Source organism: Girardinichthys multiradiatus, chromosome 21 (genome assembly GCF_021462225.1).
Source record: "Girardinichthys multiradiatus isolate DD_20200921_A chromosome 21, DD_fGirMul_XY1, whole genome shotgun sequence".
Lineage (NCBI taxonomy): Eukaryota > Metazoa > Chordata > Actinopteri > Cyprinodontiformes > Goodeidae > Girardinichthys > Girardinichthys multiradiatus.
The window spans coordinates 11169963-11196258 of record NC_061813.1 but is presented as its reverse complement, the minus strand read 5'-3'; the positions used below and the strand labels follow the sequence as shown (position 1 = coordinate 11196258).

The window sequence follows — 26296 nt, the reverse complement described above, 5'->3', positions numbered from 1 at the left end:
CTGTTTAATGTTGCCCTCTGTCTCCAGAGTTGCCAAGACAAACTAACCAGTCCCTTCACCTCTAACAAACTAACTAAGCCATGAACTGTGAAGTCCTAATTTATCACTGCCTTGATAAGGACCATCTTTAATTACACAGTGCTCGACTTATGTGGATCTTTATTTCTTTTAACTCTCCTAACAGACTCCCATCCATCTATCCATCCATTCCTAGCCATCCCTCCCAGCTCAGACTATAGCACTGTCACTGTCCCAATGCTCGAGACTCAGTAAGTCGATCCAACAGGAAATCAATGGCAGAGCCTAATGCTGAATAATTGAGGTTACGGGAGTTCAGCAGCACTCCCTAGACATACACCCCCACTCCGTTGTGTAATCTCCTATTATGCACAAGGTTGGGCGTGCTATAGTCATTTCCCACATTGAGCGTACAAATGCATCTGCTTCTATTACTGACCATTTTATCACCAGAGCACTTGTATTTTCCTTGCTCTCCTATCACAGATGCACTGTTTTTCAGTAAGAAGGGGCATTCTGTAAGACTAATAATTCCCATCAGCACAGATCACTGGGTGTTCTTATTCTCTGATTTGATTTTTTGAGAGACTATAAGAGAAAAACACTATATTAATGCCATATTAAAGGGTTGATGTGGACTTAATAAAAATTAGGATGGATATCGTAATTTCTGTGTCTTTTACATAACTAAGCTGCAGAGTAAGATGAACAGTGCTGTTACTTCTAAGGTTTTTGGTGTGTAGTGTGCACTAGAGGGCACAAGCTGTCTTGAAAAGATGCCGACCTTCTGCTGGAAAGAACAAAGCAGCTGAGCTGAGAGTCTGACCCTATTCATAAACTGACTGTAAGACCTAATGGAAGGGTTTGAAACAAACAAAGAAATCCATTTCAAACTATATTTCTGCATTATTTTTTACTATTCTTGTTTGCCTGCAATTCAAATTTTTGTGTTTATGATATATTATTTCTGTGAAAATAGTTTGTTTTAGCTTTGGTAGTTGTTTTATGTAGCATTATTAATTAAAAATTACAAACGTTTTCAATATCAGCTTTAGGCGTAGGTTGGTATGACATTCTTAAAGTATGATAACCTTGAGTATAAATACAGAGGTGTCACATCACTGTGATTAGCACAGAGATGTTTAACAGGAATGTATAACATGATCTAATTGCTATAAATCTAAGAAGCAACAGTTATTTCTACTACTGAATAAATAAATCGATATATAAACCACTGCAGGTATATTAATGTCATCCATAACATTCATTTTGCAATATCAAGCATAAATCTAAACTCTGACATAGAATAAACACTCACTAACTTTAGTGCACAGTATTGTCCTTCACTAAAAAGCCATCAACATATGCCTCTTTATGTTTGCAACATATAGTTACTCCAAATCTTCTGGATGTCTTTAAGCCTTGTCTCTCAAACTCCACAATGTTGACTGCAAACAACTCAGCCCCTGCTCCACAGCCAGAAGAGGTGTGGAGCTCTGTGAAGGGATGCACTTGGCTACAGCCACAGAAACAGCATGCAGAGCAGGAAGCAACAGGAAGGCATTGAAAATCTCAGCAGCTTGTGTCCTTGCTCTTCTGCACTGGCTTTTCGCACTGGTGGAATATTATTCACTTTGTCCCATTAAAAGTTTGCATGCACTACTGAACGGTTTCAATATCCAGTTAATACAGTTTGCACAAACAAAAAGTGCATAAACACCAATTATTGAGCAGATAACCGAGAAATGACCTAAAAGTGACAGTTTTTGTTAACCTTTAGTCATTGCAACAGTGTTGAATCACGAGAATCCTACTAGAGCTTATAGAATTTAAAGCACGTTCAACCCACAAATACACTGGTACTGGTGTTTGGTCTGATGGGATGTTCTTGTTGAGCTTGCTGTGATATTGTTTTCTTGTGGTTGCACACCTCTCTCACAAAGCAAGGGCTGTGTGTTCCCTTTTAGAAACCAAGCCAATTCTTTGTTGTCCTCCACTGCGATTTGGTGTGGTTGGGGGAGCGTGTCAATTTTCACATTGCGTGTTTACCTCCCTACAAACACACACATAAGGGGTGGCATCCTCTCTCCCTGCTTCACCTTCCTCCTATTCATTTCCTCTCACCTCCAGACTATAGCCACTCGTTCCTGCAGATGGCAGATAATGAGTGTGGTGTCCCCACTGGCTTGTTGTGCATGTGTATGTGTTGTGGGTGTTGGCGCTGTCTCTGTTAAGTTAAGTGCCAGCAGTCGGGCATTTAGCTCCACTTGGCTCTCTTGTGGCTTGCCGACTGGGCAACTGGGTCACTGGTTGGAGTGTTGCCTGGCTGGCTGACCATGTTTTCTGGCTCACAGATCACTAGGACTGTTTAGTACTGAGTGTTCCTTGTAGGAAAAAGACCAGCTTTTTGGCTGACCAGGTCAAGCTCCTGTATGACTTGTTACATTGGATTTATGGCATGTGTATATCAGATTAATAGTTCATTTATTTACTTTTCAAGTTGAGCATTTGACACACTGACAATTTGACAGGCAATTTTTTGCCTTTCTAGATGCGGGTCTTTGAGCTATGTCTCAACCAGCTTTGCACATTTCTAGGCTAAAGTATTTGCCCAATTGTCTTTGCAAAATAGCCTAGTCTCAGTCAAGTTGTATGGAGAGCATCGAGTTCTCAGAAGCATTTTGTTCTGGACTTTAACTGGGACATTTCAACACATGGGTATGCTTTGATCTAAACCAATAATTTAGGCTCTGACTGTATATTTAGGGTCATTGCCTCATATTTAGCTCAGTCCATCTTCCCTTCAACTCTGAATAACTTACTTGTCCATGCTAAAGAAAAGAATTTCCACCTCATGATGCCACCACCACCATGTTTCATTATGGGGAATGTGCATTCAAGGTGATAAGCGATTAGTGGTGACAACTGATTAGAGTACCCTTCTCAACGTGTTTGCTGGGTGCTGAGCCCAGACATGCCTGGTATCACACTGCAAATAGGACTTCTTATAGTAATCTTTCAACAATGGTTTTCCTCTGGTCACTCTTCAATAATAGCACAATGGGTGGGGTGTACAATAATCGTCTTGTCAACTGATTCTTCCATTTGAGCTGTGGATCTCTACCTATTTTGGTTTGCGACCATGTGTTTGCAGTAGAGCTGCAACTAGCAACTAGCAATTGTTATTGCAATATCAGTCTGTGCATATCACAGTCAAAGAGTGATTGGACACAATATTTGGTAAGCACATATATTTCAAATGACAGGCATTCACACTCTGTGTTACTTGGTCTTCAGGATGCCATTAGTTCCCTGTTGTGCTCTAGCAAACCTTTAAGACCTTCCCAGAACAGCTGCATTTATACTGATAATATATTTCATACAGGTGAACTCAGGTGGATTTACTAATTAGTTGACCTGGACGTCAGCAGATTGCATTGGATTTTATTCAGGGGTGTTCCAGTAAAAGAGGCTCAATACAAAAGCATGCAACAGTTTTCAGATTTTTGTTTTTTTTCTGAAAATTGTAAACTGCATTTTTTTCTCTCTACTTCATTATTCAGTCTGTTATGTTGCATTTTATTATGTATTTGATTAAAAGGGCATGAATACAGAGCAAGCCTTATTTTTTAGATTTTTATCTTCTTTATATTGTAAGGCATGCAATCTTTTTTATTTACTTCAAAATTATGCACAAATTATGTTATGGTGTATCACAAATTCCAAATAAGCGAAATTGATGGCACTGCATGCATATGTCGTGTGACACAGCAAGGATAGACAATGGATGGATAGATCGTTTTTGCATGTGCTGTAAACATCTCAGGTGTTCTAGTGTTCATTCCCCTCACCTTTTGTGTTTTCAGCAGATAAACAAAAACTGCTCTCCACTAGCACAATGTCCATCATCCTTTGCAGCACTTTATAAAATGTTTATGCGTTCAGTTTCTCTTTCAGTGAACCGGAATGCCCAACACATCTATTTTATTGGATGTTTGTTGCACTTTTTTGGGGTATTAATCCCATAAGATATAAAACACTAACAACTGTTTTCTTCCAGAGCTTAGGAATTTATGAAACCTTATATCCTGTTTTACCTCTTTTAGGTGTACCTTGTACAAGAAAACCATAATTTAGGGACTAAAAGGTCACAAACCAGTTTAACAGCCATTTTAATGCAAAATGAGGCTATACATAATAACACGAAATGTAAAACTATTCCTAATAGAACTTCGATAACAGCATCTAAACTTATCAGATGTAGACAGTGTTTTGCTATACAGTGAACCCTAGTTTTTTGCGGGGGTTACGTTCCAAAAAGAACCCGTGATAGGCGAAATCCGTGAAGTAGTAACCTTTATTTTTTTTACAATTATTATACAATGAAATACTCCATAATACATTGAAACCAAATAACAAAACCTTTTTACAGGCCCAAGCATTTGTTTAATAAATAAAAGTACTGTATAAACGTTTTCTTTTTGTTTTTTTTAAATAACTACTGTACTGTAAAATAATAATTTTAATCATCAATACGAACTGAAGGCTTCAAATTGCGGAGATCAGCACCGCCCCACCGCGACCCGAGTCATTCGATTATAACGGGAGAAAAGGAAAAATGATTATGAAAAACAAAATACAAGGTACAGTAGGACAAACAGTGACTCGTGTGTATTTCACTGCTCTTCTGAGTGAGCCGCTGCATCTTGACTCCGCTCTGTAGCGTTTTTTCTTCTAAAGCCAGGTGTGTGGCTAAAGTGCAGGTGTGATTTTTCGAGAGAAGAACATAGTTATCGGTAGTTGTTGTCGGTAGTTGTTTTACGTACGTGTACATATTAAACTGCTACGTTATTGGCACACAGGTAGAGAAGAAGCGGAGAGACTGTTTAGCCAATCAGAATGCAGAACACAATGCACGATGCAAATCCGTGAAGCAGCGAGACCGTGAAAGGTGAACCGCGATATAGCAAGGATTTACTGTACTTGAATTTTGTATTTGGTAATCTACTATTGCTCATTCTGTTTTGCATTAGAATACAATGGCAGCTTTCATTTAACATGTATAGCCATTAAGATAATAACTGCTTAACACTTAATGCTTGTTTCTCTTTTTACTTTTTATTGCATAGCTTACTTATTATGTTGCTTTGTTAGATTTTATCATTGAGGGTTAGTTGAATTTACAGCTCAGAACAACAAAGCTTTAGAAGTTGCTGTCAAATAGACACATTCAAGGTAGGGTTTTGCTTTCAGCAGCTAAGCACATTGAAGTGTTAATTCTGAACTCTATTTTGTACAAACTCAAAGCGCTTCCTTGTGCATGTTAAGTAGTTTTAGGCACATAAACAGTCTCTGTTGTTGGTCCATAGCTCTGGGCAATGAGGCACTGCACCTAGGGCTATCCCAGGTGACAGTATGAAAGCCACAGGGCAGATATGAAACCCTAATTTGGCAACAATTACTTTGTGAGACTGACAGGTTGATGGAAAGCTGTGTGAAAATGTCTTTAAGAAATATGTCATTATAACCAAAATATAGAGCCTCAAAAGAACTAAAAAAAACCATCAAGAAATTCTTAATAGTACATTATCTTGAGCATTCATTAATACTTTAAAACTGTGCACTTTCATATTTGACTGAACTAAATAATCTGAAATATTGTTAAGAATCTCAGTCAACATGTGTCCAGTGTTGTTTCTGACAAGTTCTATTGTACAGTTCTATTTATCAGATATGTGTTCAAGTAATTCTATTTGCTGCAGGTGTGATGATCACTAGTGTCTGAGACATCTATCCATTAATTTTCCTATTTATCATTGCAGAGTCGCAACTAAGACTGATAATCCTGATAAAAACAATGAGGAAAGCCGTGTACATTTTATGTCTATATAATTAGGTCTGGCCTTACCATATCAAACATACTGATTTCCATCCACTTTAACTGCAGAGGATGTAAAGCTTTTTCAAGGATCCTCCCCTTCCCTTTGTGCTAGCCTCATCCTCTGTCTGCTGGACATTCTGTCCATCTCTGTCCAACAGGGAGACCAAAAAATGTTTGAAGCTTTCCCTTTTTTCTTTTGGCAGCCTCTCTTCCTATGTTTCCAAGTCCCTGGGCGTGGAGATTTTGATTATGCTCTCTAAGCTTTTTAAGTAACAAATTAACAATTGAAGGACACATCCTTTTTAAAGATTTTGCTGGAATATGTTTTTCTTTTCTAACCATTTTGGTTTTTGGAGAAGAATACTAATAGACAACTTGTTTTGTGAGCTTTAGTGTGCATTTGCATTGTGTCTTTTTAGGCGTTTGTGCTCTGTGCACATCTTTTTCTATCTACTTGTCTATGTGGAGTTTACACTGGCTGTCTGGCCTTCATTTTCCATGTGAGTTGAGAATGCAGAGAAAAGTCTTTACTCTGCGACTGATTTTTTGTCATATAAAAAATTCTGCTGCATGAGCTTTGCAATTTTTCAACAGTACATCTGCATGTGTGCCATTGCTCATTTATGCAAGTGCTAATCAATTGTCAAAATAGTAAGTTGTTGTTATCATTACTTTATTTCCTGCTGTGCTATGCAGGCACTCTGTCTGCACTGATGAAGATTCATTGACCTTGACACACTGAATGCTTGGAGTGGCTTTAACTGATGACAGTGTGACCTTCTTTCTGATTATTCCACCTAATATTGTTTGACTTAATTCTATTATACACATGATAGGGGCACATTAAAAATGACACACATGCCAAAGACATGAAAGTGCTTTTAATATTTCACAAAATGGGCTCCATGTTTTCTATGGTTAGACATACGTTACAAGAATTTTCCAATATGCCAACATACATGGCAAGACAGGAAACAAGTGTAAGCAGCTTAATATTTAAAAGACTTTTTGGTGTAACACCTGAATTTTGGCTCACTACCTCAGCTGAAAAACCTAAATAAAAATCAAGTAACATACATTGTTACTTGAATATAAATACAATAATTTGTAAATAGTGTGTGCATCAGTGCAGTCTGTTAAATTAATGGAATAAACATGGAGAAGATCAGAAACATTTTTCAAACATATTTCTGCAGATTATTCGGATTCACACAGGAACAAGTGATTTGATTTAGTTTTAGATAAAATCTAACTGCATTAGTTTAAAAAACTTTTATACTGATTAAATCAAGTCAGAGAAAATATAAACACTTCTGTAAGGCTCTTCATCTGTTACCGTTCCTGGTGTGGAGTTGAAGTATTTTTTCACTGTAGAGATCCCTACTGTTTGGGAAGAGAATTGCAGACAAAAAACAGTAAAGGGTATTTAAGGACTTCATTAGTTCTGTGCACTGTATTATGTGGATGTAACACATCTGTATGGCTTATGGAATAAATACAGCTCTGAGCATTATGCAATTGTATGTACAAATTTTTCCGGGGTAATTTTGTGGGTTAGCAGTCTTTTTTAGAATTCTTGTCACGGCTATTTTACAGTAATAACTATTATTATTTATGTAAGTAAGTTCAAACTTTCTTTGAAAGGATGCATTTTTTATGTCTCGTAATCTAGAAAGCACATTTTCTGATCACTCTGAGTTATTAAAAAGGCTGATATGCAATTCGGTGTTGTATTAGAATCTATTCATATTTTTGTATTGGACTTATTATACAAGCCCTTTTTGTAAAATAAAAAAAATAAAAAGATCAAACATTAAATCAGAGTGAATCATGGTTGAGCGACAAATCAAATCATATTGAATTTTGTCATGTATGTTTGATCTCAGATAGTTGGCAGTGTGTCGAAATAAGTATTACATCAACCGCAAGAAAAACGATACCTAAGCCAAAAGGACAATGTGTTAAAAACTAATTTAATATAACTTGTGTAAATAAATATCTATCTGAGATACAGTTATTAATGAGGTTTCCCCCTATGGCTGTGTAGATGTTTTGGTGGATTATGATCAGCATTATTTCATGTGTTGGCTCACTGTTAATAACCCTTAAGCAATCAGTGGCTATTTAGCCATCAAGGTAATAAAATGATTACCACATGTCTTCCTTTATGTCTGTTGAGATTCACTTTAATTGCTTTTAATGTCATCACTTTTTCTGCCCTTGCTTGATATCTTTGGCTTCACTGCTTCTTTCTTGCTTTTCAGTCAGCAATAGTCTTTTGTGTGCCTTAAAAGAAATGTGTTTTTTTTATTTTATTTCCCAGGGCTGAATGAAATTGAATTGCACATATGAGCATAGGTTATAAGGTATTAATATACATGGAAGAATGTGTCAGGGGCGTAGTAGTAAGTTTCTCCTCTGTCAGCACTGCGTAGGTAGCGCTCTAACACTTCTCTAATATGTGTGAATTCATTACCCTCGCCCAGGAGGGAAACTTCAAAGGTGGACGAGAACCTAGCCTTGTGGATTTGAAAGGGATGACTCTGTAATCTGGTTAAACTTTGCTTGCTCTGTATATTTTCTCTCTGTGTCTGCTGTATGAATGTTCCCACCATGTGTTCATCCTTTTTTGTCTTTTTTTTCTGTGGTGCCTTTAACAAAGGGGAAAAAATGATGAGCTAATATTTTTGCTCAGGTTATACAAACAAACCAGCTGTCTGCTTGGTATCAAGGAATGCATCTGTTTATGCCCTTAATCCCCTTCCTTTTGATTCCCAGTGCCCTTCTCTGCTGCTGCACTCCTTTACAGTTAGAAATGGGAGGATATATTTTATGTGTCACAGCATCTTTTCGATGTTACATTTTATTTCCAGGTGTGTCATCATTTCCAATCTTGCTTTTGCAAGCCAATGTTTGGGGGCCATCTTCCCTTGCATCAACCCCATGTGACAGCACCTGCAATATGCATATGTTTCTAAAGCGCCGCCAGTTTGATGGTTATCTGGAATGCAAGCGATGGGCCAAGAGTGCTGGAGATGCTTTCTTTGTATATTTGATGCTCTTGATGAGCAGGAAAATACATGACTAAGCACTTTGTCGGATTGCTTGACTCATGGTGTGTTAGAAATAATGGACAGGAGGAACAATAAAATATTAAAAACTGTAATAACTTCAAAGTGAGAGGAGAGAGGTTTTCCACACTGATCCTGGTTTAAGGTAATAAAAACATTCAGTTGGAATGTCTGATCCCCTTGGTTGATTCTAAAAAGAAGAAAATGTTTTTTTTTCCTACAAAGATATAAGACCAAACTCTGTTAGTGTTAAAATGGTTCAAAATTGATAAATGTTTAAAAAGATTCATGACTTCCTGGGAAAGTCAAAGGCTGTGATGAATAGAGAGACAGATGGATGGAAAGACAAGCAGTGTGTGGATGATAAATTGTGATTCATAGCCATTACTCAAGTTTAGAGTCCTTGGATTGTCTAGAGTATGTGACTTCTCTGTTCCACCTCTACTGTACCTATAATACCTTTGTGCCACCAGTGCCCTTGCTGTGAAATGATGACAAATGACAGATAGGGGAGATTAAACCCTGTTTATCTCTGTAGGTGTCAGGGTATGTGTATTTACTTTTCCAACTAGAGATTAAATACAGTTCTTTCAAAAGATTTCATACCCCTTCAAACCTTTTACATTTAGTCATGTTACAACCACTAACTTCATTATCCCATATAGATCCACACAAAGTGTTCAATAATTGTCAAGTGGAAGGAACAGGATACAGTGTTGCAGAAATTGGAGAAGTGTGGCATGCATTTGTATTCAGCCCCACATGTCAACACTTAAAACGTCTGTTTAGGGCAACCACAGCTCCAAGTATTTTGGGTTATATCTGTACCAGTTTTGCAAATCCAGATACTGAAAACTTTGTCAACTCTTCTTTGCAAAACTAAGTCTGGATCTGAACAGCAGTTATTTAAGTTTTGCCATTGATTCTCCATTTGATTTAGGCCTGGACTTGAACTGTGCCATTTTAACTGGTGAATATGCATTGATCTAAACCTTTAGCAGCATTACCACAGCATGATGCTGCCGGAGCTATATTTCACCAAATTCTACATGTAAAACAAAACATTCTACATATTTCCCCTACATGGTTTGTGGAAAAGTGCAAACTGGAGCTTGCATGCCTTTGTTATATCACTAGCTTTTTCCTGCCACTCTTCCAATAAGGCCAAATTTATTTAGTATCAGTTTAGACAACTGAAAGTTGTCAAGTCATAATATTCTCCCACCTGAGCTCTGGATCAAAGAAGCACCTCTCAAAGTTTGGCATACTGTTTTATAACCTAAACTTGTTTTAAACTTCTCCACAACTTTATCCACAATGTGTCTTCCATAGTCCTCATAGTGCAGTTTGGTCACTAATGTTCACAGAAAAGCTGTATTTATACTGACATCAAAATACACACAAGGTAGACACTATATACTAATTAAGTAACTTCTGGAAGCTATTTGCTGACCTTGATTTCATAGAGGTATCAGTATGTAGGGGTTAAATACAAGTGCATGCCATAATAAAAAAAAAAGCTCTTAAACAATTTTTTTTTTTTACTTCTATGTCACATTTATGCAATACTCTATGCTGATATACCACTTAAAATGCCCTCCTAAAATACAAACAAGTTTGGGATTTTAATGTAACTAGATGTGTAAAGGTTCTCAGAGTCTGAATGTAGTTGCAAGGCACCACATTTCTTGACTTTGTAAGCACCGGTGGTACATAACTGCTAATAGCCACTGTTTTCTGGTTCTTTTTTGTGGTGAGTGTTTTGGACAGGCGTTTAGCTGTTATGCCAATCCTAATCGCCCGTGCATCTCTGCAGATCACAGTTTCTGGTGGAACGGTGTATTCATTGGAGGAGGGGGAGAAAAGATGTTAAGAGAGGTTGTCAAAACTGCTTCTCATTTCCCCCTCAGCTACCTCCTCTCTATTTCTTCTCCTTCTTCACCTTACTGCTGGAAAGGTGATCAAAGCAGGCCAACATGAAAGGCACCCCTGTATTTTTTTTTTTAAATACTGTCTGTCAGCTCACTCCATTTAATGATATGGAAATACAGAATACAACTTGTACCTACACAGCTAAAAATGCTTGGCCTCAGCTGACTTTTTCTTTTCTTCAGCTTCTCCCTCAATCCTCCACTTCGTTTCATCCCTTCAACATCATCTCTATCCATCCCCTGTTCATGCCTTTCCCCAGCAGCCCTCAGGCGCCCAGGTAGATTGTGGTTGATTGGCAGCTGCTGTGACAGTCAGTGGAACAGGCTAAACGTGGATGAGTGTCAGCCTAGCTACAGGGGCTTAAAGCAGCAGCAATGTTGTAGCCCTCTCCTGGATGGAGAGAGAGAGGTCCATGAAATAAGACTGCCAGCTCCACGCTTTTCTATGCTTCTCTCAACTGAAGCAGGTGGGAGCTAAATGGGTTTTTGAAACTGCTCTGGAGTTTATCCTGAGCCTGGAAACTGGAACTTTTTTTTCAACTTCTTGTATCCTCTCTGACTTTCTCTCTGCATTTTCTTATCTTTGGTTTTGATTTGTGTGTTTTATTGTAGCATCTTGTTATTTAGAGTCTTAACATTCTCTCTTTGCATCTGAATCCTAAACCTCATCTGTCACACCAGTTGACAATTAGCCACCTTGTCCCTGTCTGTGCATTACCTAAAAAGTTTTCTCTCACTTCTAAAACGTCTGAGTTCATCCCAGCACCCTTTGTACCGTAGCTTAGAAGAGACTGTGAGTGAATAACAAAATAGAAATCAAAAAGAAGTGTGAACATGTCTGTTCTGAAAAGGTTGTGATCAATTCCCACACCGAGGCAAGCGCTCTGTGATGGATTTTATTGCTTAGCAGTTAGAGTTCTGTCTCACCAAAAGCAGAAATTGCATCAGTTTTCCCTCTGGCCACATGTGTTCTACTCTTCCTTACACAGACAGAGGTCAAAACACTGCTAGAAAAAGCTCTGTGACATGCAAGAAAGAAGTGTGCTTCATAATGTACTGATGAAAAAATCTTACAGCTAAAATTCTTCTACAACTAAAAACACTTTTTTAAGATTAAAAAGGTTCCATGTTTCCTTTGTTACACAGTATTATCGTGCATACACTAACACCCCATCATACCTTTTATATCTACCTTGTATTTCTGTATTTCTGTGTGTTATAGGAATATGTGCTGCCTAAGGTAAATAACACTCCAGCATCATCTTGCCATGCCTCTGATACTGTAGCATACACAATTCAATTTCCAGCCAAAGCAGACTACCACAATCTGTTTTGGACATGTCAAAAAATTATTTGGCATGTATATAATAACTATGCCTCATGTACTACATATTTGTGCTGTTGTTCTGGTATTTACATAAATGTGAAGCAAATATTGCAGTAGTCACTCAATATTAACATTACTTTATCTTATGCTACATGACGCAGCATCTCTGTCTGCACTGTTGAAGGTTAATTCGACAGGTACACGTCTCTCTTGTAAATGAGACAATGAGTCTTAATAGAGTTTCCTGTATAAATAAATAAAAATAACCTTAAAATAATCAATTCAGCTAATAATTATTTGGCCACTTGGGGGGACTCATAGACCTTATACAGATCATTGAAGTTTATCAAAAAGTTAAGTATGAAATAAAAAATAAAACCAAATTGTCAAGTCACAACAAACGTAATGCACCTCCTGTTAACACAGTAGCAAATTATACATTTTACACTTTTCATCACAATACATGAACACTATGCAAAATAGGGATGCATCAAAGGTTTCTCACATACTACCTGTTACAGGACTCGATGTTTCACAAAACGTACTTTGTTTCTTTATTTTTAGACCGGCACAACATATGTTTCTAGATATGGCAGCCTTATGCATAGCAACATGCATGATAGAAAACAGTGTGACAGCAGTAACCTAAAATACTACAGTCAGTTTTGAAGAAATGTTGAGAAAAGAACAAACTATAGGAACGTCAATAGCTGTGCCAACTGCATCAGTGCTTCTGATAACAGTTAAACATCTAGTTTGCAGAGGTGTTTAAATTAAACTCAGCCGCAGTGATTCATTGAATCAACTTCAACCGTGGGTAAACTGATCAGGAACAGTCTGAGCCAAAACACTGCTTGGAAATGATTAAGCAGCTTATGACTTCATCAGTTTGATGCACCGATCAGTGTTTTTATGGCCAATTTCCAATGATTTTCTTTAAGTTTTACATTTTCTAAGCATGTTTTCTTTTTTCTGTTTAAAGGGAAAATCTGCATGTCCTCAAAAAGAAAGCTTTAATTAAACAGCTGAAAATGTACAATGACAGTAAACTCCTTGAAGGTATTGGACAGATGTATATGAACAAATATATTGTTGCCATTGATTATTGATTAGAATATGTCTCGTTAACATTTTTATATATTTTTTGCAAGTGTCAAAAAATAATTAAATGCACCACATCACAACATTTTATTTTTTTCTTAAAGAAGTATTCAACACAAATAACAACTGTAACATTTTAACAACTAAGGAAACTAAGAAATGCTTGTGTAGCATTTTACTCATCAATAATCATTACAGGTTAGATAGAGAGGTCTTATTGTGATGCAGGTTCTTTTTAAAACTGAATATAATAATATATTTAAACCAAGACAAAATAGGGTGATATTTTAAACCCTTTAATATATTTTAGGAGCCATTAGCATGATCATTGAGGTTAGCATTGTTAATTGTAACTGTAGGATGGTTCCCTTACCTGTATACAGATATCATTTCATAGTGAGTTTGTATAAAAGTAAGAAAAAACCTCATAGTGGTGGAAGGCTAACTGCTAGGCAGACATTTTCTTTTTCAATATAAAATAAAAACCGAAAATGTTCATAACTGTGGGATGCCATAGTATATTAGTGGTTATTAAACAGAAACTTTTTTGTAATAAACTGTTAAAGTTGTTTTATTTATTTATTTTTTTCTCTCTGCCGAATAACGTTTGGCTGTATCAATCGCCTCATCAGCGGCAACTCGTCAGTCTGCTCTCTGTCTGCCAAAGAGTGGAGTTAACCTTTGGATTTTGCAACAGCCTTTCAGTTGTCCAAAGGCATTTAAGATAATGACATCCTGCTTTTCCAGGCCTCATAGTTGTTTGAAAATTGTCCCTGCAGAGTAACAATCGGCTGATCAGCAGACTGATAGTCAACCAACACTGAAGTTATTCGGCTGTTGTTCACCAACAAACTTAAGACTGTCTTTTGCAAAAGTGTAGACGTTCCATATGCAAGGATATAACGTTGTATTCCACAGGTATCAACGTTTTCAGTTTGAGATGTCTTTTTAAGATCAGTGAAAACTGAGCTTTTGGCCTTCCACTGCTCTGGGGATATCTTCATTGGTCTTCAAGCTCACTGTGTATTTAAAATGCAACTATGTTTACTATATTCTTTGTGCAATTTGGTCTCTTCTGTAGTATCAAGGTGTCAAATAGTTTTTCCTTTTACCATTGAGGGATGAAATGGTGTATTTTTGTTGCTACCTGTTGGCCAGTCATTTTAAATAAGAACTAGTTAACAAAAATCCAGCAAGTTTCATATTAGACAGAGGCTGGAAGTTCAAAAGCCTAAAAAAGATCTCTGTTCCTGGTACAGCTTTTTCTTTGCTGAAGTCCCACTCTCTGTTCCAACAGAGATGCCTCTGTTAGAATAAAACTTTCCTTTATAGTAGCCTTCTGCACCTTTTGCACTTCTTCTAACTTCATTTTCAATTATATCACTGTTTTTGAAAATAACTGTCTTCATCCCTTAGTAACAACTTCCGCTAAAGAGGATGAACTAGCTGTTTTAGTGTGATGCGTTTACTCTTCTTTGCCTCCCTATTTCCTGGTTATGGCAGAATAAACTGTCTCTACTATTTATGAGATCTACTAGATCTCATAAATACTGAATGCAAAATAAGGACAGTCTAATTTGATTATGAAAAAGTGATAAAATAACCGAGTTTTGCTTGGAGTGCTTTGTAGTACTGAATGAATTGCAAAGCAAAAAAAGTGGACTTAATTAATGAGAGTTTAAATGTATTTAAAAATGAATAACACTTTCCCCAGACAGTTACAACAGTATTAACCACTTCTCTAAATGGGCAGCTGGCAGGCACATGGCTTGTCGAGTTGCTAAATGCTCCTAGCAACACATGAATGGGAGGCCTGATTATTTTGTTGCTAATGATTCATTGACTTGCACGCATAACACTCGGTCAGTGTAAACACCACAGAGGATGTCTTTCTGTCTGTGTTCACATTACATCTGGAGGCAGCTGTCCCTCTTATAATCATTACTATAAAAATATTAACTGTATTAAATCCACGTCTCCACAAGCCACATCCATTAGTATTCATGCTTTAATCCACTATCAACTTTGTAGTCAAACTAAAAGCAAACTATCTTTATGCCTTCACTTGTAAATTCACATATTTTCCAATATGCAAGATGCCTCCTCTATCAGCCTTCTTATTTTGTAGCAGCAGATCTCTTTCCTTTCTGATTGCCTCTCTGGTGTACTGAGCACATTTGCGATAAACCCTTACAATCTAAGGAATGTAATTTTAACATTGGGATTGAACGTGATTAGGGTGAAATGAAAGCTTTCAGTGATAAAGAGGGTCTCAGAGACAGCACCGGCATGCAGCAAAACATCTTAAGGGAAGAGAAAAGCAGGCTGCTTTAATTGTGGGAAGCCAGCGTGAGAGATATTGCTGTGGATTACAGCCGCCGTAAACCATACACGCAGAGCAGCATAAATTCATATGCAGACGCACAAGTGCGTACACACTTAAGTATAACACTGCTTCTGAATATGCACTAAATCAAACAGAGGAGCAGACACATTTCAACTTGTTTATATGCAGATTTCCCTATGTTGGGGAGATGAAAAACAGCAAATACATGGAAAAAGAATTCAGCTATTTTCGCCTTCATATAAATATAATGTGATATACACAAATGACTAATTCTTCTTGTATGGCTGCATAGATTTGCAGGTAGCAGGAAAATATTAAAAAGAACTCGTCTCAAGTCTCTAATATATGTACTGTTTTGTCTCGCATGCTGTGTATCATTCTGTTGCTGTTTGGTTGCCTAGTCTGGATAGAACTGGAGGTTAATCTTCTTTTGAGAGGTTTAGCAACAGATTCAGCTGAAAATGAAAGGCACTTGGCACTGCCATATCCTCTCTGCTACCAAAGGTTGTACAGTATTTCATTCCTTCTGTCTTTGGCATAATCCTTTTAGTGAGGGTCAAAATCCACGAGACCTTCGGAAAGAATTGAAATAATCTAGGTAACTTACACTGGCTGATACAACTTTTTATCCTGGTGAAAAAGACAACATAGCCTATGATCATACTATAACACTGAGTTATGTTACACATTTTCTCTTGTTAGATGAGCATTTTGAGAGGTGGTTATTAGATTCTGGGAGGCTATGGGGAGTTTTCTCCATCTGGCCTGAGAAACATGGCAACAAATCATCTTTGTTAGAATGGAGGCCAAACTTGGCAACCCAGAGGAGTCAGAGTGCTACAGAAATACACATTCTGAGATAAGCATATGCATGTATGTTACTTAGTTTATTAATGAATAAAATGTTATGTATTGAGAATACACCACAGCTCATTATTTTAGGGTAAACTGATGCCACTTGGAAAGTTTTCAGCTGTAATGAATGCATAGTGGCATTCCAGTTTTGTGGATAAAACATGCAGTATGTAAAAACATTTGTTTTATTGTCTTCTCAGCTAGTTGCAGTATACGAAGAGCAGGATCCACACAATGGAGGTGATGGAACCAGTGCCAGCTCCACAGGAACACAGAGTCCAGACCCCTATGCCAGTGAGATGAATTCAGCATCTGCATTCCAGCCATACCAAGCTGCTAGTGAGATCGAGGTCACAACATCTGCTCTGCGATCAAGTAAGCCTAATTATATACACTTATAGAGTATACACGTACATATTTTTGCCTTTTTTGGGCTAATTCTAAATAATAGGTGGTCCTAATGCCAACAAAATGTGAATATGTTCCGTTTCTGTGTTTCCACAAATAGAATAAGGGTCTCATAAATCTCAAACTGTGTTTTAAAGAATCTCTGTTCACTCTAGAAATATTCAGTTCAGATTTGACCATTTTTAGTATTTAAAAAATTACTTGAGAGAACAGGGCTGCACAATATTGTCAATATATCATCACAATATCAGTGTGTGCCATATTCGTATAACAAAAGACTCTTTGGAGAGCAATAATTGGTGGCCAATTTATTGCAAGGGTTATGGACTTGCATTTTACATGCAGATGTAATATTTATCCAGTTGGGCAGAGTCTCAGAGCAGCAGATGCTCACACTGGACAAAAATGACATCACCCAAAATACTAAAAAGTGCTGGAAGCACAGATGGGAAAGAGAGAAATGATGAAAATAGCCATATATCTCACCTAATATTGTTGCTGCAATATTTATCAGTATTATTGCCATCACAAGATTTTCTAATATCGTGCAGGCGTACTAGAGATAGTCAAATGCTGTCCTAAAACAATAAAAAACTGAGATAACCCTATAGTTTAGCATTGATACAAATCTACGAAAAAGATGCTAACTTTAATGTCGTTAGCTAAAACCTAACCGAAAGCTAAGACAGTCGAGATACTCTCTAAGTTCTTACAAATAACTCAAATCATGTTTGTTTCTCTGTTAAAAGTTTTTTTCTACCAAAATAGTCTCTCAGTGTGCTTGTCATCTAGCTAAAACCACACTTTAGAACTTGCACAAATACAGTCTTTATAAAGGACTGATCAAATAAGGGCTCATTTTGATCCTTCGTGGAAGATTCACCACCAGAAGTAGCTTAGAAATAGATTGTTTGTTTCAAACCATGTGAAAGTAGCAAAACAGGTGCTATTCACACATCATTTTGGTTTGTACATTTACATCAGGATCTGTTTGCCTTGTTGCAGCACTGGACGAGATGTAAGCATTTAAATCCAATGTGCTCTATAGGCACATGTCTCATTGTGTCACCGTTTGAAGCACAGTAAGAACCCAGATTCAGAGAGCAGCTTTGGGTCAGGGAGAAAGATTATATGGAGGATGTTTCTAAGTAGAAACCAAGTTGCTGCACAGCAGGAAAAAAAACAATGTAAACACAAAACATGAAGCAACATGACAAGCCTTAGAGCAAAACCAATGACAAGATGATAAGAAAGATACACTAAACAAAGGAAACATAGGAGTATAATCCCCCCAGGGATAATGCAGGTTGTAGCAATCCATGACTACAGCTCTGCTGAGGCCCCAGGCAGAAAAAACAGAAAATGTTCTGGTGAAATAACTTTTTAATTAACAAAAGTGCTAATAAAACCTAAAGCCACTGATTGCAACACAATGTCTCTTTATCAATGCCTGTTAGTATTACAGCGTGATAGCCTGTTGTTCTTCTGGAAACAATGAGGAAAAAATACATTTTGTGTCACCCACTGGAGTTTAGAATCTAAGTCTTTAACAGAGGGTGTTAAAGACTAGGTTTTTGGGTGCTGGACCAACAACAGATCTAAATGTTGCAGGACTTCAGCCCCTGAGGACTGAAGTTTGAGATCCCTGCATCTACAATACATGCCAACCCATTATTATTTTAATTTTAAAATAAGAAAAAAATCAAAATCAGGAATATTTTTCCTCCTACTTTACAAAAATGTTCTTTATGTTACAATAAATTACAATATAATTCATTGAGCTTTGTGATTGTTTCATATGAATAAGTGAAAAAGGGTATTTAAAGGGCAATCATCTTTTTACAAGACTGTATTATGGCTCTTTGGTTTTGATAAAATGTCTTTATCACAATAAAACAGGAAATCTGATTTATTTGAAACATGTTGAAATTCTGTTGTGTATATACAATAGATTTTAGCCACTCCGCTAAACAGTGTAATCATGGCCAGAAGTTTTAAGGCTGACCAAAATCTTGTTTTTCACAAACTTCAGTTTTTAGATTATTTAAATATAATGCACTTAATTTGACAATCAAGAAAAATATATGTAATCACAAAACATTTGAAATAAACATCTGCACTCTGCTTTAGCTCTACCAGAAAACCACTGGCATCACTGCTATGATCTTATTGTTACCTCGAGGAAAAGTGTTAATGATGACAGGGAGACAGATCTCACTGTGTTATTCGGATTGAACTAGAAGAGCAGAATGGATTCCTTAAAGGGGAGTTGTGCTTAAAATCAGTCTTCATTGTCAACCATGGTTGCCACTAGGAAAACACATGATGTCAACATCACTTTGCATCAAAACAACTTTACAGGCAAGGATACTGCTGCTAATAAGTTTTTGTCCAAGTCAATAATTTATTAAATCATCAAGAACTTCAATTAGTGAGGTTCAGCTGCTGCATTGAAAACTTCAGGTTGACCCAAAACGTCCAGCCAGAAGAGGAGACGTAGCGATCCAGCTGCCATCAGTGCAGAGCTTGCTCAGGATTGGCGGCAAGCAAGTGTCAAGTCAAGTGCATGAAAAGTAAGGCAGAGACTTTTGGATGAATGCTTGGTGTTAAGAAGGCTAGCCAATAAGCCATTTTTCTCCAGTTATCTGCAGTCTAATGCAGTGGACATGGATGAAATTATTTTCTCTAGAAGGAGCCACCTTTAGACTGTCTGAAAAGGGGCTGTACAGACCAGAAAAGCTAACAGTAAAGAATTCTGAGACAAATCTTTCCTGGGTTAGGCTCTTGTTTAAGGGTGCAGACTCACAAACAATTTTGCTTAAAACACTGCTAGTAAAATGTCGAATCTCAACATCTGTTAAGAGCAAGTTCGCCTAGCAGTACAGGAGCCATTATCTGATAAGAAAAATGCTTTTAACAACACAATGTTGTTCCATGTCACAAGGTAAAAGTGATAACCAAGTGTCTTGAAAATATTTCCCATGGTCAGGAAAGGTCCTAGATTTTAACCCTAATTTCAATTTGTGGTCCACCCTCAAAGTGAGTGAACCAAAAAAAAATATGCGTAAATTCAAATTACAGATAAAGGAAGAATAGGTCACTATCTCCCAGGAATTGGCATAGAAATTGATATCCAGTATGTCAGGGAGCATTGCAAAATTCTTGCAAAAGAAAAGGTCAACAAAAGAAAGGTCAACACATAAATATTGATGCTTTGCACGAACTTGATGGGTTTCTAAATACAAGCCTTGAAAATGTATGAAACATTCATTATTGAACTTCTGCATTGGATCTGGAAAACAAATCCTACTCCGAAGTTTGTCAAAAAATAAATTTCAAAACTTTTGGGTTAAGTCTGTATCAAAAATGATGAAAGCTAAATTCATCACAATAGGGTTTCTTGGTGTAGACACAGTGTAAGGATGACCTCAAATAATTTTCTCAGTTGATGGATATTGGAAAAGTTCTTCGCAAAACTTGATATAAAGTTCAGACCTATGATGTCAGTTAATAGCTAGCTGACATTCAGATTTTGATACGAAGTCAGATCCTGATTCTCTTTGATTTAATGAAACTAGGAAACAAAAGGACAGTCAGACTTACCTACAGACACACAGGTATTCATTAAAACAGTTGATATGAATACAATTATGTCATAAACTTAATGTCTTAATTGACTTTTTGCAAATATTAAGACCCGAATTTTATTATAGTTGAAAGCATGTTATCCAGGACTTAGTTTTATTCTGACATCTCAAAGCTCAAAACAACTTCATCAATCCACAGAAACAGATCATAAGCTTACTTACTGTTGTAAGAAAAATGTTTATTACACATTCAGTCCATGATTTATTTATGTACAATATATGAAAGACAGATTAATTTGAATTGTGTCAGTTGGCAGCTGTGAAAATTTTAAAGACTGAATTAAATAGGTTTATACATTTGAAATCATGTTATTTACAATAGTTCCTCTCTGACTGGAGGTTTTAATGTAGACTCCAAGAGTTCATCAGAATGGTTTTATTTATAGTGAGGCTGGTTGGGATCATATACACTTCTACATGGTCAGACAGATGGAGAAGACTGGCAGGAGATGATCTCTCTAGGGATGCAGATGAGCAAATTACTGGCAGTAATATTTCATATCAGACTTGAAAGCATTGCAGTGGTGCCCTTGGCAGCTGGACTCTGAAGCAGAGAATTACGTCTATTTAAAATCATTATCTTGTAGAGCCATATTGATCCCCCCTCCTCCACACAACTCCCAAAGTCCCAAATTCTACCTCTTATTTTTTGTCCTCCACCCATCCCTTGGTCTATTTTAGATTTCCTTGCTTTGCAGGTCAAACTACCAATAATTGGTTTGGAAATGAGATGTAAATTACAATAATTAATGTAATTTTCCTGTAATTATGCAGATGCCAGAGCTGTCTCCTCTCTTTTGCACTAAACTCTGATCTTTCACAAGTAAAAGCAAATGTTTGAAACTTTAAATTGGAATTGGATCTTAATGGTACTGTCTTTATAATTAAATGTTGTGTCCTCCTATTCTTAGCTGTCATAGTTTTCAGTTTCTTGTCATATTTCTTGGTACAAGTGAAAATGTGGCAGAACATTGTGTTAGGATATTTTTGATGCTTATTTAAAGGCTGAAGGAAAGTTACTTGGCAACTAAAAGTTAGTTACTAAGCCTCCAATTGGATGTAATTCCTTTTCAATATTATCTGTAAACAAAAGTTAATGTCCTAAAATAATATCACAATGTCTGACTCTTTTCCATATTGTCCACATTTGCTGCAATTATCTAAAGATTTTAGAACATATGCAGCCGTAATCATATTCCCCACAATCAGTTTGTTTTCTTGTGCATTTGCAACATGAGGGCATTGTAACATGGGTTGTACTTATATACAGGTCCTTCTCAAAATATTAGCATATTGTGATAAAGTTCATTATTTTCCATAATGTCATGATGAAAATTTAACATTCATATATTTTAGATTCATTGCACACTAACTGAAATATTTCAGGTCTTTTATTGTCTTAATACGGATGATTTTGGCATACAGCTCATGAAAACCCAAAATTCCTATCTCACAAAATTAGCATATCATTAAAAAGGTCTCTAAATGAGCTAAGAACCTAATCATCTGAATCAATGAGTTAACTCTAAACACCTGCAAAAGATTCCTGAGGCCTTTAAAACTCCCAGCCTGGTTCATCACTCAAAACCCCAATCATGGGTAAGACTGCCGAACTGACTGCTGTCCAGAAGGCCACTATTGACACCCTCAAGCAAGAGGGTAAGACACAGAAAGAAATTTCTGAACGAATAGGCTGTTCCCAGAGTGCTGTATCAAGGCACCTCAGTGGGAAGTCTGTGGGAAGGAAAAAGTGTGGCAGAAAACGCTGCACAACGAGAAGAGGTGACCGGACCCTGAGGAAGATTGTGGAGAAGGGCCAATTCCAGACCTTGGGGGACCTGCGGAAGCAGTGGACTGAGTCTGGAGTAGAAACATCCAGAGCCACCGTGCACAGGCGTGTGCAGGAAATGGGCTACAGGTGCCGCATTCCCCAGGTCAAGCCACTTTTGAACCAGAAACAGCGGCAGAAGCGCCTGACCTAGGCTACAGAGAAGCAGCACTGGACTGTTGCTCAGTGGTCCAAAGTACTTTTTTCGGATGAAAGCAAATTCTGCACGTCATTCGGAAATCAAGGTGCCAGAGTCTGGAGGAAGACTGGGGAGAAGGAAATGCCAAAATGCCAGAAGTCCAGTGTCAAGTACCCACAGTCAGTGATGGTCTGGGGTGCCGTGTCAGCTGCTGGTGTTGGTCCACTGTGTTTTATCAAGGGCAGGGTCAATGCAGCTAGCTATCAGGAGATTTTGGAGCACTTCATGCTTCCATCTGCTGAAAAGCTTTATGGAGATGAAGATTTCATTTTTCAGCACGACCTGGCACCTGCTCACAGTGCCAAAACCACTGGTAAATGGTTTACTGACCATGGTATCACTGTGCTCAATTGGCCTGCCAACTCTCCTGACCTGAACCCCATAGAGAATCTGTGGGATATTGTGAAGAGAACGTTGAGAGACTCAAGACCCAACACTCTGGATGAGCTAAAGGCCGCTATGGAAGCATCCTGGGCCTCCATAAAACCTCAGCAGTGCCACAGGCTGATTGCCTCCATGCCACGCCGCATTGAAGCAGTCATTTCTGCCAAAGGATTCCCGACCAAGTATTGAGTGCATAACTGTACATGATTATTTGAAGGTTGACGTTTTTTGTATTAAAAACACTTTTCTTTTATTGGTCGGATGAAATATGCTAATTTTGTGAGATAGGAATTTTGGGTTTTCATGAGCTGTATGCCACAATCATCCGTATTATGACAATAAAATACCTGAAATATTTCAGTTAGTTTGCAATGAATCTAAAATATATGAATGTTAAATTTTCATCATGACATTATGGAAAATAATGAACTTTATCACAATATGCTAATATTTTGAGAAGGACCTGTATGGTGATTTAGAGAAGGTGGCAGCAACTCGCTAAGAAATTCAGAAAAATACGGTATTGGGGTTTCCACAGAGCTTGTCCGGTTTATTACTCATCATCCTCCTCAAAAATCCCACAAAGCCCGGTAGAATAACTGCCGTCTCATCAAACATGAAGTAAACAGAGTTTATACAACCTGGTACATTACTACTGAGGTGGGAGAGCAAAATATAAAGTTCGTATCAGAGTCCATGCGTCCATCTGCAAACGTGCTTCTCCCACACTAACACAGAAGTCAGTAGTGCATACGTATGACATCATCAAACAGACCCAGGTTGTCTTAAAGAGACACCACACATTTGCGACTGTTACATATTCCCTCCCAGTTAAACAGAGGCTGTCCACAGGCGAACACAGCAGAAGCACAGTCCATGCTCAACGAGCCTCCAAACATGGAAAAGCTAGATACGACAATGAAACCGAACAGGGAAATGTACATTGCAATAAAGACAAATTGACATACATGACAGTTTCCCATAGAGTGACCAAATATTACAAAACAAAAATAAACAAAAATTTCCATGACAGATACACCATGAATTCCCCTTTTTTTTCCTCTTCAAACAGCCATCATAACATTTGCTTTCAACAATTTGAACTGTTGAAAAACTGAAACTTGAGTGACAGAACAACACTAAAACCACAAGAAACACAATAACAAATTAAATCACTTTAGGTCAAATCTGTCCGTATGAAAAGGGTTTGTCCACTTATTGACTGACCAGTCAGCGGTAACTCTAGGAACACGTCTCGGTCTGAAGTCATAACGACCAGAAACATCACCCCGACCGTCAACAGGAGGGGGACTGGCAGATTCAGTCTCCAGAGCAATGTCAGCAGTCTCTTGAGCGGAGAAAGGCAAGACAGTATCAGCATGGTCAGAGTCAGTCTTATCAGTGCGTGTGTCAACAATAGAACAGTCACCAGGGTCTGGGTCCAGGAGAACAGGAGGAAAGCTCCTGTCTAGCAGACCAGGATCCACATTTGCAGACAATTTTTGCCTAGTGGCCTTGTCAGATGAAGCTGTGGCCCAAGTGTAGAATGGTTGCAGGTTTGCAATATGAAAAATTCCAACTTCTTCTCCAGTGTCCACTTTAGTGAGACAGTAGTTCACCTCAGACATCCGCCTAGAAACACAGTATCGACTGTAGTAGAGAGGGGCCAACTTCGCTGAAAAACTGGATGACACATCTGATTTCGGGTGAGATTTCACCCTGACAAGGTCTCCAACCTCATAACAGATTGGACGACGTCTCAGATCATAGTATTTCTTTTGCCTCTTATGACTCGCCGATAAAACCATACGAGCATGGTCATGAGCATCCTGAAGCGAAGTTCTCAGGTCATCTGAGTAAGATGTCTCTGGTTCACCCACTCGTTCCCATGAGGGTTGAGTAATAAGATCCAATGGAGTGTAACGATTATGATTATTGATTAATTAATATTTATCAACATCGGGAGATGTTGGAGACATAGAGTGCGAGTGGACCATGTTCTCCGCATCTATTGTCGATGCTGTTGCCCGTAGCTGCGGCCGTAAGGTCTGCGGTGCCTGTCGCGGCGGAAATCCCAGAACCCGGCGGTGGACACCAGCAGTAAGGGATGCTGTCAAGCTGAAGGAGTCCTATCAGCTGTGGTTGCTCACAAACTCTGCGGTTAGAGGGTTGCTAAAACACCATTACAACTTGCCAGTGGAGGAGGGTTGATGCCTCTAAGAGAAAGGCCTTCATCTAAATCAATTGGGCTTTGTGATCTGTCACTGTGGAGACTAACTGCCACCACCCAAGGCCATGTTAAAGTCACAGCAGAAGAGGTGATTGATGTACTGAGAAACATTTCGTTAGCCTCATAGCATATTTGCCTAAGTTATATTTTAATGTTTTCACAAAACAAGAAATACAATTTTCCAGCAAGCACATAATATATATATATTTATTTTGGAAGAGTAAGCCAAAATATGACTTAGTTCGTTGATCAGAAAATATAAAAACATTTTTATTTTCCAACTGGATGGTCAGTGGTCATATCCAATCCAGCTGAAAATGACATGAATTTCACATGAATAACACTGCCGCCATTTGGGAGTTTGATAGTTATTAGTGGCCTATATGCAACTACAGATTTAGAAGTTTTTTTAAGGAATGGTATATGTGTTTGTATCGTTACCATGGAGTCATGATCCCCAATTTTTTTTTTTGCTGCCACTAATCCAGAGTTGATGTAGGTACATTATAAATTCATAACAATCAATCAGACGTCTGGGCGTCTCTGTTGAGTCTGCTGCCCCCGCGACCCGGTCCCGGATAAAGCGGAAGACGACGAGTACGAGTACAATCAGTAGTTTAGAATAGACTGCACTCTCAGCAGAAAGCCTATTTAGCTTAAAATTAGCAAACTGGAAGCACCATTGGCCCTTGTCAATTCCTAGTCCTGCTCACAGCTGCAAGTTTAGAGGAAAAGATGGTGTCCATGTTTTGTTACTGTAAAACAGCTGAGGAGTAGCTGTTCTTTGTTAGCCATCTCATTAATACTGTCTTAATATAATTCAGAGAAGATTATAGTTAATGACTACAATTGCCTAAATTGTTTTGGGAGTGCAGTGTTGGTCTCCACTTAGCACCGATGGGAATGTGTTACTAGTATGATTCCTTTTGTCACTTTTGCCAGGACCCTAATAAATCTATAGCTAAGCAGCTGAATCATGTGCATGTGTGTATGAGTAGAGCAGTGTGTGACTGTGGTGACTGCTTTATTGCTTCCTGAGCTGGGTTCTGTAAGTCACTCATATCATGCA

The 26296-nt window shown here is 37.9% G+C and overlaps 1 protein-coding gene across 1 annotated transcript in view; it reads left to right on the top strand.

The window, feature by feature from the left end:
* Positions 1 to 26296, top strand: part of LOC124858061 (partitioning defective 3 homolog) — a 479264-nt gene that overhangs the window by 124221 nt on the left and 328747 nt on the right. Inside the window, exon 3 of the mRNA XM_047349799.1 lies at positions 16732 to 16906. Coding sequence (XP_047205755.1) covers positions 16732 to 16906 — 175 coding nt within the window. The remainder of the gene's footprint in view (positions 1 to 16731; positions 16907 to 26296) is intronic.